The sequence below is a fragment of the Alosa alosa genome, chromosome 15 (assembly GCF_017589495.1).
Source record: "Alosa alosa isolate M-15738 ecotype Scorff River chromosome 15, AALO_Geno_1.1, whole genome shotgun sequence".
Taxonomy (NCBI): domain Eukaryota; kingdom Metazoa; phylum Chordata; class Actinopteri; order Clupeiformes; family Clupeidae; genus Alosa; species Alosa alosa.
In genome coordinates, this window is record NC_063203.1 from 25990034 (window position 1) to 26006612 (window position 16579).

The 16579-nt window shown below is 44.6% G+C and overlaps 1 protein-coding gene across 1 annotated transcript in view; it reads left to right on the forward strand.

The window, feature by feature from the left end:
* The window catches only part of si:cabz01090165.1 (uncharacterized protein LOC100333421 homolog), a 27724-nt gene extending 11589 nt beyond the window's left edge, over positions 1 to 16135 (forward strand). The window contains 2 exon segments of the mRNA XM_048264047.1: positions 278 to 862; positions 14888 to 16135. Coding sequence (XP_048120004.1) covers positions 278 to 857 — 580 coding nt within the window. The 3' untranslated portion in view covers positions 858 to 862; positions 14888 to 16135.
* Positions 16136 to 16579: the final 444 nt, after the last annotated feature.

Consider the following 16579-nt stretch of genomic DNA (forward strand, 5'->3'; position numbering starts at 1 on the left):
ATGAGCTCTAACTCCTGTTCTCTCTTTCTGTCTGTCTGTCTGTCTCTTCTTCATCATCACCATCATCATCACCATCATCATCATCATCTTCTTCTTCTTCTTCTGCATTTGTTGTGTGTATCTGCCTTTCAGATCTCCATGTAATGTAATGTAATATAATGTAAATGAAAAACATTGATTGAAGGTTTAAAATACATTCCTCCCTCTCTCCCTTTCTCCCTCTCTTCCTGTCTCCCTCTCTCCCTCTCTCCTCCACCCATCTCTCTCCCTCTGTCAGGATGATCCCTGCTTCCCACCGGCTCTTCCAGCTGAGCGACCTGGCGTCGGCGCGGGACTACGACCTGTGCGTGCTGGCCGTGTACGACGACGGCGTGACCACGCTGACCGCCACGCGCCTGGTGGGCTGCGTGGCCTTCAGCACCGAGCGTGACTACCACCAGTGCCGCTCGCTCCACGACCAGTTCCTGGGCGGCACCATGATCATCATCATCGGCGGCATCATCGTGGCCTCGGTGCTCGTCTTCATCTTCATCCTCCTCATGAAGTACAAGCTGCACAGCAACCACTACAAGCAGAAGGCCGCGCGCGTCAGCAACGTCTGCTCCCAGACCAACGGCCAGGCGGCCGGGGAGGCGTCACCAGCGGGCCGGTGGGGTCAGTCCGGAGGGCCGGCGGCTCCAACGCCCGTGGTGGCCCCAGGGGCGAGCGTGGTGGCCAAGCTCCAGGGCCCGATGGCGCTGGATAGGCATGAGCCCCAGGAGGGAGGCTGCTACGGGGCCCTGAAGGGCACCACGGTGGTGGACTTGAACCCGGAGTACCGCAAGTCGGTGAAGGACGACGACGCCATCTCGCAATAACACAGGTGCTGTGCTGATGCTATCCCATAATATCTCATAGGTCTGTGCTGATGTTGTCCCATAATAGCATAGGTCTGTGCTGTTGGCATCACGTAATAGCAATAAAAGTCCCAGTAACTAGTGCTGCCCAGTAACTAGTTTGAGGTAATGCCATCCCATAGTAATGCAGTTAGACTACAGTGATGCCCTCCTATGATAACACAGCTCTGTGGTGATGTTTTTTTTTCAGTAACATAATAACACAGGTCTGTCATGATACCCACAAACTGGTGTGTGGTGATGACCTCCCATGGTAACACAGGTCTGTCATGATACCCACAAACTGGTGTGCGGTGATGCCCTCCCATGATAGCACAGGTCTGGTCAGGTGGCAGCAGCACAGGTCTATGGTGGCAGCAGCACAGGTCTGGTCAGGTGGCAGCAGCACAGGTCTGGTCAGGTGGCAGCAGCACAGGTCTATGGTGGCAGCAGCACAGGTCTGGTCAGGTGGCAGCAGCACAGGTCTATGGTGGCAGCAGCACAGGTCTGGTCAGGTGGTAGCAGCACAGGTCTATGGTGGCAGCAGCACAGGTCTATGGTGGCAGCAGCACAGGTCTGGTCAGGTGGCAGCAGCACAGGTCTATGGTGGCGGGCACCATGACTCTTTCGCTCCCCTCTGCTCTCCCTGTTCTGTTCTTTTCCTTTTTCCATTCTTCTCTCCATCCTGTCTGCGTCTATATATATATATATATATATATATATATATATATATATATATATATATATATATATATATATATATATAAATATAATAGCCCAGGGACTCTCTCACCTCGCCAGGCATTCTGTTTGGTCCAAGGTGAGCGCTACCTGCCCATTATGGCGGGTTGCTTGGCAACCATTGTGTCAGGGTTAGCAGGGACATTTCCACCGTGCGGGCTGTCTACTCTGTGATATGTCCTTCACCTCCGTCTGCCTCTCAAACAAGAGGAATAAGGTGAATAATCTCACAAGAGTTTCACAACAGTTACTTCCTCTGACCACCATAAAATGTTCAAGCTGATTATATTGCGGAGTATTTGGAGGACATAGTTCTCCATTCAGGCTGGTGGATGTTTTAACTGGGGTGAAATCGAGTTTGCATCTGTTTTTGCTCAAGCCAATGTCACGCCGGTCTGGGTTGCCCGTGACCAGGCAAAACATTTAACAGTATGCAGGGAATGTGGTGGGCAGACGAATGACTCCAAGAACAAGGATTGTACTCTTACTTTAGTAGCTTTTATTATGACCGCCGCTAGCGAACCTAGCGAAGACGGGGTTTTTTTTTTCCCCGTCATCTACTTCCTGAATTTTTGGTCAACGATACCCGGGACACCAAAACACCGGGGCACATGAAATTTGGTGGGTATGGAGCCCCACTAGACTTTTACGGAAAAATTTCGTTTGGTCCCGGGGGCCCTCCCCTCCAGCTGGGCCCCGAAACCCAAAAATGCAGTTTTCCTAAATAACTACCTGAACCGTGGCACCGAGGATGAAGACATTTTTTATGGTATGTTGGTCTCAAGGGTTTGTGATTTGCACCCCCCAGGTAAAAAATGAAAATGCAATATCATTCTGCTTTAATCGCCCCCATCTTCAGTTAAGATGTTCAGAACTGCACCAAATTTTATGTGTATGATTAACCTGGCATTCTCTGGGGGTATGCCAAGTTTCGTAGAATTTATTCCATGGGGGGGGTCGGTAGGGGGGCTTCAGTAGGATTAAAAGAAAGCCAAATATCCATCATCATCATCATCATGGCTGCATTTCCAGTATTGGCGATACGTAGTCATTTGGCCACCAGATGGCGCATCGTTGCAGTGAGACATAATTTTGTTGGAAGTTAATCTAAAGTGGGTTGGAAAAACAATGGACGCTTACAAGGACTGTAGTTTACCGCAGAGAACGTCTAATAAGTAGGGTTGGGTATCGTTTCAATTTGAACGATTCCGATTCTAATTCCGATTTCTTATTTCGATTCCGGTTCCTAACGATTCTCGATTCCGATTTTTTTTAAAGGCTGGGTCAAAAAAAGTTTAGGATATTTTAAATGAGCTAGCTAACCAACAGTCTTTCTCAGGGTATCTGCACATTTTCCAAGTGCAAATTTAAAGACTTTTTAAGACCTTTTCAAGACATCTAAATGAAAATTAAGACTATACCACAACAAAAAGATATTTATGACTGTTTATGAAATAGTTTTTTTTTCCCTACTAATTTTAACCCCCACCCCATTTTGGATGTCTACAGAAGTTACCAAATATATTTTAGCAATAGAAAAATAATTGTGTGTGAATTACCTTCACAGCTATAAATGCCCAATTTTAGGGTCTGGGCTGTTTGCTTTTGAAGCTGGCTGTACATATTTGGTTTTGCTTACTGCTGAGGCTGACTGTTCTTCACCTGTGTCTGTAGTAGCCTAGGGCTACTTGCCAAAGACATGTGCACTGGACTGGATTCCCTTCAATATTTTTTTCAAAGTTAGACTAAGCTATTTACATATTTTAATAAGCCTACTTTATATAATTTACTATGTGCATCTATTGTCCAATATGCAGCACAGCAAATTAAAGTTAATCCACTACATTTTGCATACAAGTTGTATCTAAACCAACCAAAGCTTGATTGAAACATTGTAAAACCATTGACTTGTTTTAAATGAATTAAGAGACAGGTCCTCCTTGCATGATCCTGCTGAAAACTGCTGGTTTCATCTCAAGCACGCACGTATTATGAACTCCTGTATTTTTTTTTTTTTATGTAGCAGTCGCCGACATTCAAAAAATATGCGGTTATATTTCACAACTTTTGCGAAGTAGGCCTAGCCTACTGGGAAACGCTGGCAAGCAAGCTGCTGGCAGATATTACAGGTAGGCTATTATAACTTAGACAGATATTTTCTTCCCTAGGCGAGGCCAGCAACACATGCTGGAAAGATGCAAACAGATCAACTTAACATATACAGTATTTCGTCGTGATGGCGAAGCACTTCACATAATTTGACCAGCAGTCTTCGCGTTCATAGTTTGTGAAACGATGCTGCGTCCGAGCAAAGACTTTAGATGCCAAGCGCAACTCCAAAAAAGGAGAACAAATGAGCGTCTGGCTTCAGGCTGCGCCGGACGCCGGTCAGGGCTTTTAAAATTCAATGTCCGGCCTAAATTCGAACATATGGCCAACCTATTGCTAACTGGCTTACCAACTCTTTCTCCCGCTCATTCTACCATAGGCTCCCTCATTCCACGTAGGCTACCTGTCTATCTCTCAGGCCTCAGCTACACCACGAAAACGTCAGGCATATTATTTTGTACATACTGTATTATTACCGTTTTCACACCTTTAACCAAATCCGTGAAAAAGATCTTCACTCTGCAACCACTACACTTCCTCCCGTAGCCTAATAGCCTAGTCACTTATACAATTGCGTTTTAAATACACCTAAACTGGATGGAGACATCACTCGCTGGCGGTCCCATACGCACATTTAATACCTCTCTTTCGAAAATTCAGTTTTATTTAAGACTTTTTAAGGATCCGCGGGAATCCTGCTTTCTGAATGAAATAGTCTGACATTCTCCATGAATTTTAATTCTATGAACTATGCGCTTCTTCGTTGGTGTTCAGCCGTTTCTTCTTCCGGTCAGTGGACTGGGAATCGAAACTAGGAATCGAAATTTAAACTTTTGAACGATTCTGGGAAAATCGCAAAGATAGTCCCGGTTCCAACCAATACTCGATATTCGATACCCAAGCCTACTAATAAGGATAGGACGATTTTCACATGAAATGTAATTCCCATTTCTTCTTGAATCCGAAATAAATCTGAAAATGTTTATCGGACATGCTTGGTTTTTACTGCAGGTACGTTAATCTTAGGCTATAATATCAATAGCTAGGACCTAGGTACAATAATGTTACCATTAGCATTGGTTGAGTGATGGAGACCAATTTGATTGCATTTGTAGAAAACTTTGCGGTTACACCAAGCAAATTGATAGCAGCACTAATTGTATCTTTCGACTGTCATCTCATTTGCTTATGACCATAACCTAGGCTACTAACAGGAGCTAAGTGAGTTAGCCACAACACGTTAAGCTCGTGATGTTTTTAATGGAAAATATATAGGCTACCTGAAAGATAACCTGTGTATGATGCATCCTAAACACCGGGCTGGGACATTTCTGCTCAAAGTCTCAAAAAGCATCTGAGTCAACGTTCATTCCCAAACACCCATACAGGCTACTTCAATCCTCTATTTTCAAAGGTGATTCAAGTAAGGAAGAGCATTGCCCAACGTAAAGTAACTAGGACTGAAACTACATAAATTCGTCAAAGTGAATAATTTGTGTCAATTCGCCGCAATGTAGATTAATTAAGGCACCCGTGATGATCTACATCTCCATTTAAACCAAATGTTTTAGAGCGCACGTTGAGAGATGTATCCAGGGCAGGGCTGTACCTACACATATTTGTTGCACGTGCTACAAAAATCATTCTTTCGATGGATGATTTAGTACCAACGTTACACCGGTCGATACAGTTTTGCCTATGGCTACCGTGGAGACCGAGATGCTTTTTGTTTGTTCGAAGTGCGTGTTTAGGGTGTGAGAGGGGAGTCGATGTGCTTTCATTCCAGCTTGGTAGTTGTAGTCTATGCGATTAAAAAAACATGTGTGTGTGAAGTACTGTATCCAAACAATGATAACGCTTTCATTATGGCTGCTTTAGCCACAGACCTTGAGCTACTGTAGCCTACAGTGGGTTGGGTTCCATTTAGAAATGTCCACTTCATTCTCGCTTTCCGTGATTTAACACAGCTGCGTGAAATGTATTAGGCCTACTACTGATATGCAAAACTATTAACTTTTCGCCAAGAGGTGGCAGCTTAAATCCGCTTGATACTGTAAGCCATTGGTTCCCAAAAGAGATTTTATTTGGGTCGCCAGCATAGCCTAGTGACCATTTATGTTGTGTAATAGGCCTAGCATAGGGCCTACCTTCAGTCACGGTTTTGTCATAACTCCTCTATGCATTTTTGCATTTAGAATAGCTCTGAACCCGGGGGGCGAACACGTCGCAGGGGGGGCGCCAGTGCGTGGATATCTCAAAATTAAACAATATTTCTATCAGGTGCCTACCATGGACTATAGGCTGGGTGAACTCAGCCTGATCTGCCGGCTATTTCTTTTTCGATTTCTTAAAAGATTGAGCTTAGTCTGGCAAAAGCCAGACTAACCATGGACCTCATAGTTGCAAAATGCAAGGGAACATGAATCAGCCTATTATTTGCACGAACAATAACGGACGGGAGCTCAACTTGGCCCGTTAAAATGTGTATGAACAGTCTAGCAACACATTTCATGAAGGCCCTTTTGGACATGTCAGTTATTTGCACCACTGGGTAAAACTACATTTTGTTTTAGACTACTGATATTTAATTTGTGCATTGACAATAAATCTGAATATCATATGAACTAGATGACTAAACGTTTGCATATGTAGAAGAAGAAACCATCATCCATGATATGACCTCTCTTCTTGATAGCTGTTGAAAACTGCATGGAACGGACAGGGATTGTTTTGTTTAAATAAATAAATAAATAAATAAATACATACATACATACATACATACATTATGCTGCTACCTTCTGCTTTTCCCAAATACAATGTAGCCTACAGGTTTACCTTTCATCAGTCCAGTTGCAATGGATGGACTGTGATGAACTGCCCTACTTGTGATTGTTTAGAGATTTTAAAAGTTTTATAACAATGCTACAAATTTTTTGCCAAGTGCTACAAATCTATTCACCTTTGCAGTGCCAGTAGGCGACTGTGTGCACACACACATTCCAAACAAGCATACACAAAAGTTTCAAGAGTGGGGTGGGGGATGGAGTAGAAGATGGAGACAAATTCATTAACATGATTTATTTTCGCGGAATGGATGTACAGGACTGAGCGGCGGTCATATTTTGTACCGCTATGCGGTACATCTAGTTAAATAATTTATGTTACAGTCAAGAATAATAGTAAAACATCCATGAGCTAATTTGGCATATCACTTAATCTCAGCAGTCCAGCAGTCACAGAATTAACCTAAAACGGTCTCGTCCAATAAAAGTCCAAGCAATCCATACCAGTCATAGTGTTACGCTCCTACTGGCCACTGCACCCAGAACAGAGGAACAGCGAGGTCGCAGGCGACGGACCAACATCCAAACAGCAACAGTGGGCCTAGCAGTAGCAGCGGGCAGGGCAGGCAAGCAGAGCAAGCAGGAGTACCGCCCCCCAGCAGAAGCAACAGCACAAAACAATAGCAGTCAGGCAGGAAGACGGCAAGCAGAGAGGGCAGGGGTAGCCTACCAGATTCTCGTCCTCCTTCGGGTAGCCTCCAACCGCCAGACATTAGGCCGGCCACAGACGAAGTCTGTAACCCGGAAACGTGATGAGCGCTCAACCATCTGGTTCAGCAGCCGGGGACCCTGATCGTGGCCTCTCGTCCGTGGCCTACCGGGCGTAGACAAAATCTCGCACCCAGTCTAGTGATCAACCGGGGGTCCCTGCCACCTAGCACTAGCACTAGCACTAGCACTAGCACTAGCACTAGCACTAGCACTAGCACTAGCACTAGGCCGTGGCGTCCCTTTGTGTCCTCTGCGCTCTTGGCGTCTCGTGTCCCCGGCCCTTGCCCGGGTGTGCATTCCTGGTCTCGGGATAAGTAGAAAACACTCCCCCACAGACACCTGTTCCTAATCTCAGTCTAATCAGCCAACTCTCTGGATTGGCCAAAAGTTAATGGGTCCATTATCAGACATTGGGAACACCAGGGAGGGATAATTGACACAGCACACAAAACACACATGAATTATATGACACAGCACACAAAAGCACACAAGATAAAATAAAATAAATCAAAATATTCACACCTGTGACACCAACCTTTTATACTGACATTTCTGTTCTGAGGATGGGAGAGAAAAACACAACGCCTAACTGCTTCTGAAAGCCTGAGATCCTGTATGTACCTATGCACCAAGCCCAGACCAAGCTCTGGCACATAACTAATGCCGTTTGTAGTTCTGCTCTAAAGTCAGGTGGCACATACATGCATACGCAAATGCACACACACACACACACACACACACGCACGCACACTCTCTCTCTCCCTGGCTCACCCCATGACATCCAGGAACAAGCAATCATCATAAAAATCACAGCACAAATACGGGCGCAAATAAACCCCAATATGCCTGCGTGCCTGTGTGCCTGCGTGCGTGTGTGCCTGCGTGTGTGCAAACGTTATTGTGCAAACCAATCAGCTCAGTCCATCTGAATGCCCTCGGGGTGTTTAGTCTATGTTTAACACCCCGCTAGTGCTGCCTCTCAGTCTCCCCCCACCCCCCCAACCCCTTATCTGTTTTCGCGCCTCATCTCCCTCCTCTCATCTTCTCTTCTCCTTTCCTCTCATCTTCTCTTCTCCTCTCCTCACCTTCACACTCATCTTCTCTCCTCCTCTCCTCTCTTCTCTCATCTTCTCTCCTCTGCTGTGCTCCCCTCCCCTTTCTTCTCTCTCTCTCGAAGTACTAGATGTCGGGAAGTTTTAACCAATCCTGTGGAGATTTTTAGGGGGGTGGGGGGGTCAAGACTGAATATGTTGTGTGAGGGTGGGGAGGATGGGCAGGTTGTTTTTAACATATGAATCTGCTCTGCGAGCTCAGTGAAGATTTTTACTTGTCTTTATTCTGTAGTGTAATAAAGATGTGTTAAGCCTCTCCTCTCCTCCCCTATCTTCTCCTCTCATCTTTTCATCTCTCCTCTCCTCGCTTCTCCTCTCATCTTCTATCCTCTCCTCTCTTTTCCTCTCATTTTCTCTCCTCTCCTCTCTTCTCATCTTCTCTCCTCTCATCTCCTCTTATCTTCTTTCCTCTCCTCTCCTCTCCTCTCCTCTTCTCTTCTCTTCTCTTCTCAACTCCTCTCCTCTCCTCTCCTCTTCTCTCCTCTCCTCTTCTCCTCTCCTCTCCTCTTATCTTCTCTCCTCTTCTCTTCTCTCCTCTGCCCTCATCTCCTCTTGTCCTGCTGCCTTTCCTGCATGAAAGGGACCGTGAGGTGTATTTCCCCCAGGACTGCATGCCTCCATATCTCCCCTAACCCAGTGTGTGTGTCTGAGCTGAGCAGAGTGTGCAGCAGTGAGGTGATGCAGCGGTCAGCAGATAGCTCATACCAATGACTGCGCAAAGGAAGCTGTGTAAAGGCTGCTTAGACTCTATAAAAGTCTGTTCCTTCAGTCACTGGAGGGCACTCGATACTGGAGGGAGGCCTCAGGTATGAGCTACACCAGGTGCGTGGCGTCTGGTCTGCTGCAACAATTAGCTGCCACTACAGAGGCAGAAAATGGGCTGCATAAAAGACTTGTTTCTCCACTCACAGGTTGACCCAGAGATCCAGAGAGGCCTCAGTGCTGTTAGTAGTTCAGCCCAGAGAGCACGGCAGGAGACTCCCACAGCACATGTGATGTGTTGGGGATGTGCCCCATGGTAGTCAAGTCAAGTTTATTTATATAGCGCATTTCATACACAGAGGTCATTCAATGTGTTTTACATAAACAAAACCAAACAATAATAACAAATAAAAGCATAGAAGGGCAATATAGTCAAATAATAGTTCAAAAGGTAAAGATCATAATAAAAAGAAAACATAAAACACAAGGTAAAATTGTTTAAAAATAAAGAATAATTAGTAAGCAAAAACAAAGGCAAAAGTAGTAAAAAAGTAATAAAAGACAAGGTAGAATAATTATCAAGATTATCATTATCAGAATTTGTAACTTTCGAGCAGTTAGCAGAAAGCATCTGAGAACAGTTTGGTCTTAAGTCTAGATTTAAAACTGGCTACAGTTGGGGCCTTTTTGATGTCATCGAAAGTTGGTTTCAGAGCTGAGCCGCATAGCAGCTAAAAGCTGCTTCACCATGTTTAGTTCTAACAGTAGGTTTTACTATCAGGTTTTTCACCTGGGACCTGAGAGGACGACATATTTAGGTCCTGCTCCATTTACTGATTGATAAACAAGCAAAGGTGCTTTAAAATCAATTCTGTGACTTACTGGAGTGCAAGGACTTAAGAATTGGAGTAATGTGGTCAGTTATTTTAGTTTTCGTTAGAATCCTAGCCTAGAATCCTATTTTGTATCACCTGAAGCTGTTTAATAGTCTTTTTAGGATGGCCTGTGAACAGTCCATTGCAGTAATCAACCCTGCTGGCGATAAATGCATGAATGAGTTTTTCTAAGTCATGTTTTGACATCAGCCCTCTGAGTTGGCAATATTTTTGAGGTGGTAAAAAGCTGATTTAGTTATCGCTTTCATGTGGCTGTTGAAATTTAGATCATTGTCAATTAATACAGCAAGATTTTTAACAGTATCCTTTGCCTTCAACCCTTTTGTGTCAAGGAGAGTGGCAACCCAAAGTCTTTCCTCCTTTTTACCAAATATAATTACTTCAGTTTTTTCTTTGTTCAGCTTTGAGACATCCAGGTGTTGATTTGTTCTATACACTGACACATAGATTCAAGAGGACCATAGTCATTTGGTGACAGAGCCTCTGAATGGTAGCCTCTGAAATAACCGAGACCCTGTGTTGTTGAGTGGTGCTGCGTTGTTGTTTCTGTGAAATGTTGCTGCAGTGGTGTGTTTTAGTGACTCGGTCAGTTCTTCTCATATTACTGCCCCTCAGAGAGAGAGAGAGAGAGAGAGAGAGAGAGAGAGAGAGGCTTTAGTGGCCCAGTTTTGTTTTTTAATAGGTATATTTGTTGAGGTCACATCAGAAGAAAAAAAGAATGTGCATCTTTTCTACACCACAAACGCACTCTCCTCGTTCGCGGTTCCCAGGGGCGTCGACGATGAATTCACCTCGGCCCCGTCTCCATCTCATGCCAGCGCTTTTACCACGTGTCACGTCCAAGACGGAACACCCTGTGGGGAGAACGCCCACAATGGGGGCAGCGGGGACTCTCTCATTCTCCCTCTCTATCACTGTCCCTCTCTCTCTCCCTCTCTCTCTCTCCCTCTCTCTCTCTCTCTCTCGCCCTCTCTCTCTCTGTCTCTCTCTCCCTCTCTCTCTCTCTCTCTCTCTATCTATTGATCTCTTTCTCTGTGATATTTTCACACTTACCGCCCATTTGAGAACGATGAGAGGGCCACCTCCCGTGACACCTGCGTCTCTCTCTCTTCATCTCTCTCTCTCTCTCTCTCTCTCTCTCTTCATCTTTCTCTCTCTCTCTCTTTCTATCTCTCTGTCTCTCTCCCTCTCTCTCTCTCTCTCTTTCTCTCTCTCTCTCTCTCTCTCTCTCTCTTCATCTCTCTCTCTCTCTACTTCTCTCAAATTCAAATTCAAATGTGCTTTATTGGCATGACTCAGAAAATAGTGTTGCCAAAGCAGTAACATGACAATACAAACAGATACAATATTTGTTTTAAGGGGGGTCAAAGAAAGGAAACTTATAATACTAAACTAAATGTCTCTCTTTCTTTCCTCTCCCTCACTCTCTCCATCTCTTTCTCATTTTTTCCGTCTCTCTTTCTGACACCCCCTTTCTCTCTCCCTCCCTCCCTCTCACTCTCTGTCCCTTCCTCCATCTCTTTCTCTTAGTCTCTCTCTCAGCTGCAGCCAATGTCAGATAGCAACCCCAAGACCTGCCTAGTAACAGAGGACACACACAAGCAAGGAGGGGGAGAGAGAGAGAAGAGAGAGAGAGAGAGAGAGAGAGATTGGAAGAGAGCAGGGATATGAGAGAAAAGGGTGAAACAGAAAGAGAGGGAAACGGGTATGGTGATAACAGGGGTTGGAAAGGTGAGAGTTGGGGGTAAGAGAAAGAAAATAGAGAAATAGAGATAGGGGTCATAGGGAAGAGAGAGAGAGGGAGAGAAGGAGACTGAAAGGGTGGGACGACCAAATGAGAGTTAGGGGTGGAGATTGAGATAGAGAGAGAAATAGACTTGTTTATTGAACCATTATTCAATGTCAATTTTAATTTCAAAGGACTTATTGACATGACGAGCCATTGTGTTGTCTGAGTTTGTATAGACAAATGCAGAGACTGATATTCAAATATTCACACTACTGCATCCTAGAAACGCATTAGACCAGAACAAATTAGAACAGTATACAGTAGACAACAAAACAAACCCTCAGAGCAAAAGAAAAAAACAAGACAGACCGGGCTCCTACCAGGTTCTCCGTTTCATATTTTAAAGGCTATTTGCCCGAGAGAGAGAGGGGGGGGGGGCAGAGAGGAGAGCAACTCAGAGAACAAAAATATTTGTTTGAGTGGAACTGAACACAGAGAAAGAGAAGAGAAAAGAGCCCAACACATAGTGAGAGTACAGGTACTCAAGAGATGGAGGGATGAGATGGAGAGAGTGAGGTAGAGAGAGGGAGATGAAGAGATGAGATGGAGAGATGAGATGAAGAGATGAGATGGAGAGATGACATGGAGAGATGAGATGAAGAGATGAGATGAAGAGATGAGATGGAGAGATGTGATGGAGACACACACACATCACATCACACTATTATTACTCTTGTTCTTCACTGCTGTTAATTTTAGATCTTTTATGTCCACCCCACACTGATGTACCCACCTCTCCTAATGCATTTTCTGTCCTATGGTCTTATGTTCTTGTATGTTATATTGTATGTAACAATAGCTTTGGCAACACTGTTCCCATACAGTAATTGCTAATAAAGCAACTTTGAATTTGAGAGGAGAGGAGATGAGAGGAGAGAAGAGAAGAGGAGGGGGAGGAGAGGAGAGGAGATAAGAGGAGAGGAGATGAGAGGAGATGAGAGAAGAGGAGGGGGAGGAGAGGAGAGAAGAGGAGAGGAGAGAAAATTGGACAGTGTTCCTCAGATAAATAGGAAGGGCAAGACGGGGTGGAGGAGGACAGAGAGAAGGGGAATAGAGATAGTAGACACATATTGAGGACCAATTCTGTAATCTTTCTAAGAGGAAGCAATCCGCTCTTTACACACACACACACACACACACACACACACAAAAAAAGAGAGAAGCCCATGCACTCACACACATACAGTGTACACACACACACACACACACACACACACACACACACACACACACTTACACGGAGAGGCAAAAAGCAGGGGTGTCAGGATCCGAGCGAAATCATTATTGTTTGCGCGCCTCTGGAAAGCAAGCCGCAACCTCTCCGTGTCAGCAAGCTGGAACGGGCCGCACCCGAATCAGAGCCACATTAGGGCCAGAGCTGGCCCATGTCCGCACCCCCGCACTCAGCCTCTATTTGGGTCAGAACCGGAGTCCCTGATGACTGCGGCAGGGCTGGAAGTGGCTAAAAATAGAGCTGAATGTGGCTTAGCTAGCAGGCTCTACTGCTGCACTCGGCAGTGGCCAGCATTGCCAAACACGCACATGCCGTGTTTTTGTGTGTGTGTGTGTGTGTGTGTGTGTGTGTGTGCACTTAAGCAGCCTTTGTCATGCCCGCAAATATCCAATATCTTTTTTTGCTTTGTTCCTCCATTCTCTCTCTTCTTGCTTTTATTGTAGGCCTCTAGTCTACTGATTTAAATGCATGCCCCCCCCCACACACACACACATTCCCATGTTGGCCCCCTTCATGTCTGTTCTGAGCGTCAGATACAGTGGACTAAGAATAAAACCCCCCACTCACTAAAATGCCACTGAACGTCAGCTTATGTCTGCGATAATGCAATCACAGTCGCCACTGGCATGGCCAGGTTTGTGGCGACGGCTCATAGCTCTGCTGTAGATCGGCCATGACGGAGGCATGTGATTGAGGGGAGAGGGGATTAGATGACTCACCTCCTTTTCTTCACCTCTTCTTCTGCTGATCGCTGATGTCAGTAGAAAGCCTGCAAATGAGAGTTTGCCTGCAGCAGACATAGCGCATGGTTTTCTAGGCTATATTTATGCGTTCCTTATGTTAATGGGCTTTTGTTGGGGAAGGGGTCATGTATTGTGGCCAAATCAGACCACAGGGAAGTGGGGAGCTAGTCATCTGCCATGTCATGTTTTTGCCTCTTGTGTTTGGACTCAGGGAGTCTAATCTGCCACGTCATTTTTTTAACTCTTGTGTTTGGACTCAGGGAGTCTAGTCTGCCACGTCATGTTTTTAACTCTTGTGTTTGGACTCAGGGAGTCTCATTTTAACTCACTGTAAATTACCTTTATGTTTATGATTTACTTGGGTAAAACACCTGAAAGTGAATGTGAGGGATTTTTCTATACATGTTCCTGGCCTGTACATGTTACCACTTGCTATATAACCAACCAATGGGCACCTGGTAAAACCATGTATTTCTATAAAAAAAAATAACTGCACTAATTAATTTATTAGGTTGTCAGTATGCAGTGCCATAGGCTACATGAGATTAAATGGGACGAAATTAATATTTCAGAAGCTTTGTCCTTGTGCTTTTAATGCGTACACATGAGAGTGGGCAACCCCTGCAACTATGTGATCTTAACAACCTTGCAAAGCCCATATTGTGTTCTATCTATCTATCTATCTATCTATCTATCTATCTATCTATCTATCTATCTATCTATCTATCTCATTCTTTCTATCTATCTATCTATCTATCTATCTATCTATCTATCTATCTATCTTTCTATCTATTTATCTTTCTATCTATTGATCTATGTATCTATGTATCTATCTATCTATCTATCTATCTCTATCTATCTATTTGTTTGTTTGTCTATCTGTCTATGTCTGCCTCTCTCTGTCTGTCTGTCTGTCTGTCTCTGTCTCTCTGTTTGTTTGTTTGTCTGTGTCTCTGTCTGTCTGTCTCTCTGTTTGTCTGTGTCTCTGTCTGTCTGTCTGTCTGTCTGTCTGTCTGTCTGTCTGTCTGTTTGTTTGTCTGTGTCTGTCTCTCTGTCTGTCTGTGTACCTGTCTGCATGTCTGTCATTTCATCCCTTTATCCTCACTCCTCCTCCTCCTCTCTGCACCTACAGGCATCTTCTGTCTGGAATCTGAACTCCACTGCCTGGCTAGACACACCACGGATGCCAGTCCACCGCGGCGTTCCAGGGACTGGCCACAAGCCAGACACCACATTCTTCTGGAGTCAGTCCGACTGTCCTTTATGCAACTCTACCCAGGATCCGGGGAGAAAAGTTCCCAGCCCGGGTCAACCACTTCCTTCCCGGAGGCCTGCTGGGGGAACCAAACAAACAAACAAACAAACAAGCAAAAGCACACAAAAAAATAAATAAAAACATAGACACTAACCCAGGCGGATGGACACATAATATGGAAGTGACATTACCAGTGTGTTTCTGTGTGGAAATGTCAGTCATGCCCATACCGTTACTTTTTTTTTTTACTTTGAACATTTTTCAACATCAGAAATGAGAGACCATTGGTCTGAACATTTTGTGACTTGCTGGCTAATTGACGACAGACTTCATGCTGAAGCTCTTGGATTTTCTTCACCTTCACACAATGGTAACATGCCAAAGGAACTACAAAATTGGGATCCACATACTCTGGGAGTTTCTCAGAGGCCTATGGAGTCAGACATATTAGCGCATCTTTTTTTAATAATGTCACTGCAACAATACAGAGCGTTTTTATTTGTCCTTTGGCAAAGTCTAGGGCACTTTATTATTTCCTGTCTTTTCTTAATGCCCCCTAACACTCTCTCTCTTCCTCTATCTCTATACATTCATTCTGAGTCTCACTGTCTCTCTCTGTCTCTTTCTGTATTTTGGAGACTTGAATATGGTGTACTTGTGAAGAAGAAGATGAAGGCGTGAATTCCAAACTCTCTGGCGCCCCCTACATGTGGGAGTACATAAGGTTCTGGCCTTGACTTGAGAGACACTCTAGGGACCTCCGGGACTCCGGGATTATTATGATCGATCCAGACTGGATGCTAACGAACACTGGCTGGGTTTGGTATCACCAACAGGAGCTTCTGACAGACCATTCATATAGACTGTGTTGAAAGCTTCCCCTGGCTAAGAAAAAAAGAGCCAGCCATGAGATTTAAAAAAAAAAAGGGTACTTTTTTATTTTCTTTCGACTCTACTCCAGTTGACTGTGTACGTGATTGTATGTGAGGTACACCTTCGGTCATTTCTGATTTGATAACCATTTTTTGTTGAATTATTAAATAATGATAACAAATGGAGATGGAATTTTATGCTTTCATAGGTACAATATGTGGATTTATAAAGAAATAAAGTATTTTTCTTCAAGGCCTGTTTCTGGATTGCTTGGTCTTTTTTCCTTTATAAGTTGCAGTCAGAAAGTTCTCAGTTTGTATTGTCAATTTCCAGAATGCTCAAGCTGAAATGCAGTCCCACCTGCCACTATCTCTTCCTGCACGGTGCATGTTATTTTCTCTCTCTCTCTCTCTCTCTCTCTCTCTCTCTCTCTCTCTCTCTCTCTCTCTCTCTCTCTCTCTCTCTCTCTCTCTGCCTCCGTGCAGCTTCATATTCTCACAGCAGAGTTCATATTCTCTCCCTGGGATCCAGAGACACAGTAACCTTTATTGAGCCGAAAGCTCCTGTGCGACTTTGACTTTGTCGCTTGGTTGAAGTCGTATCATTACCAATGATGAGCCCAGAGCAGGATGATGGGGTCCCTCTGGATTCTTACGACCGGTGCACAAACAGCACCGACGCTGGTAAACAGATGGA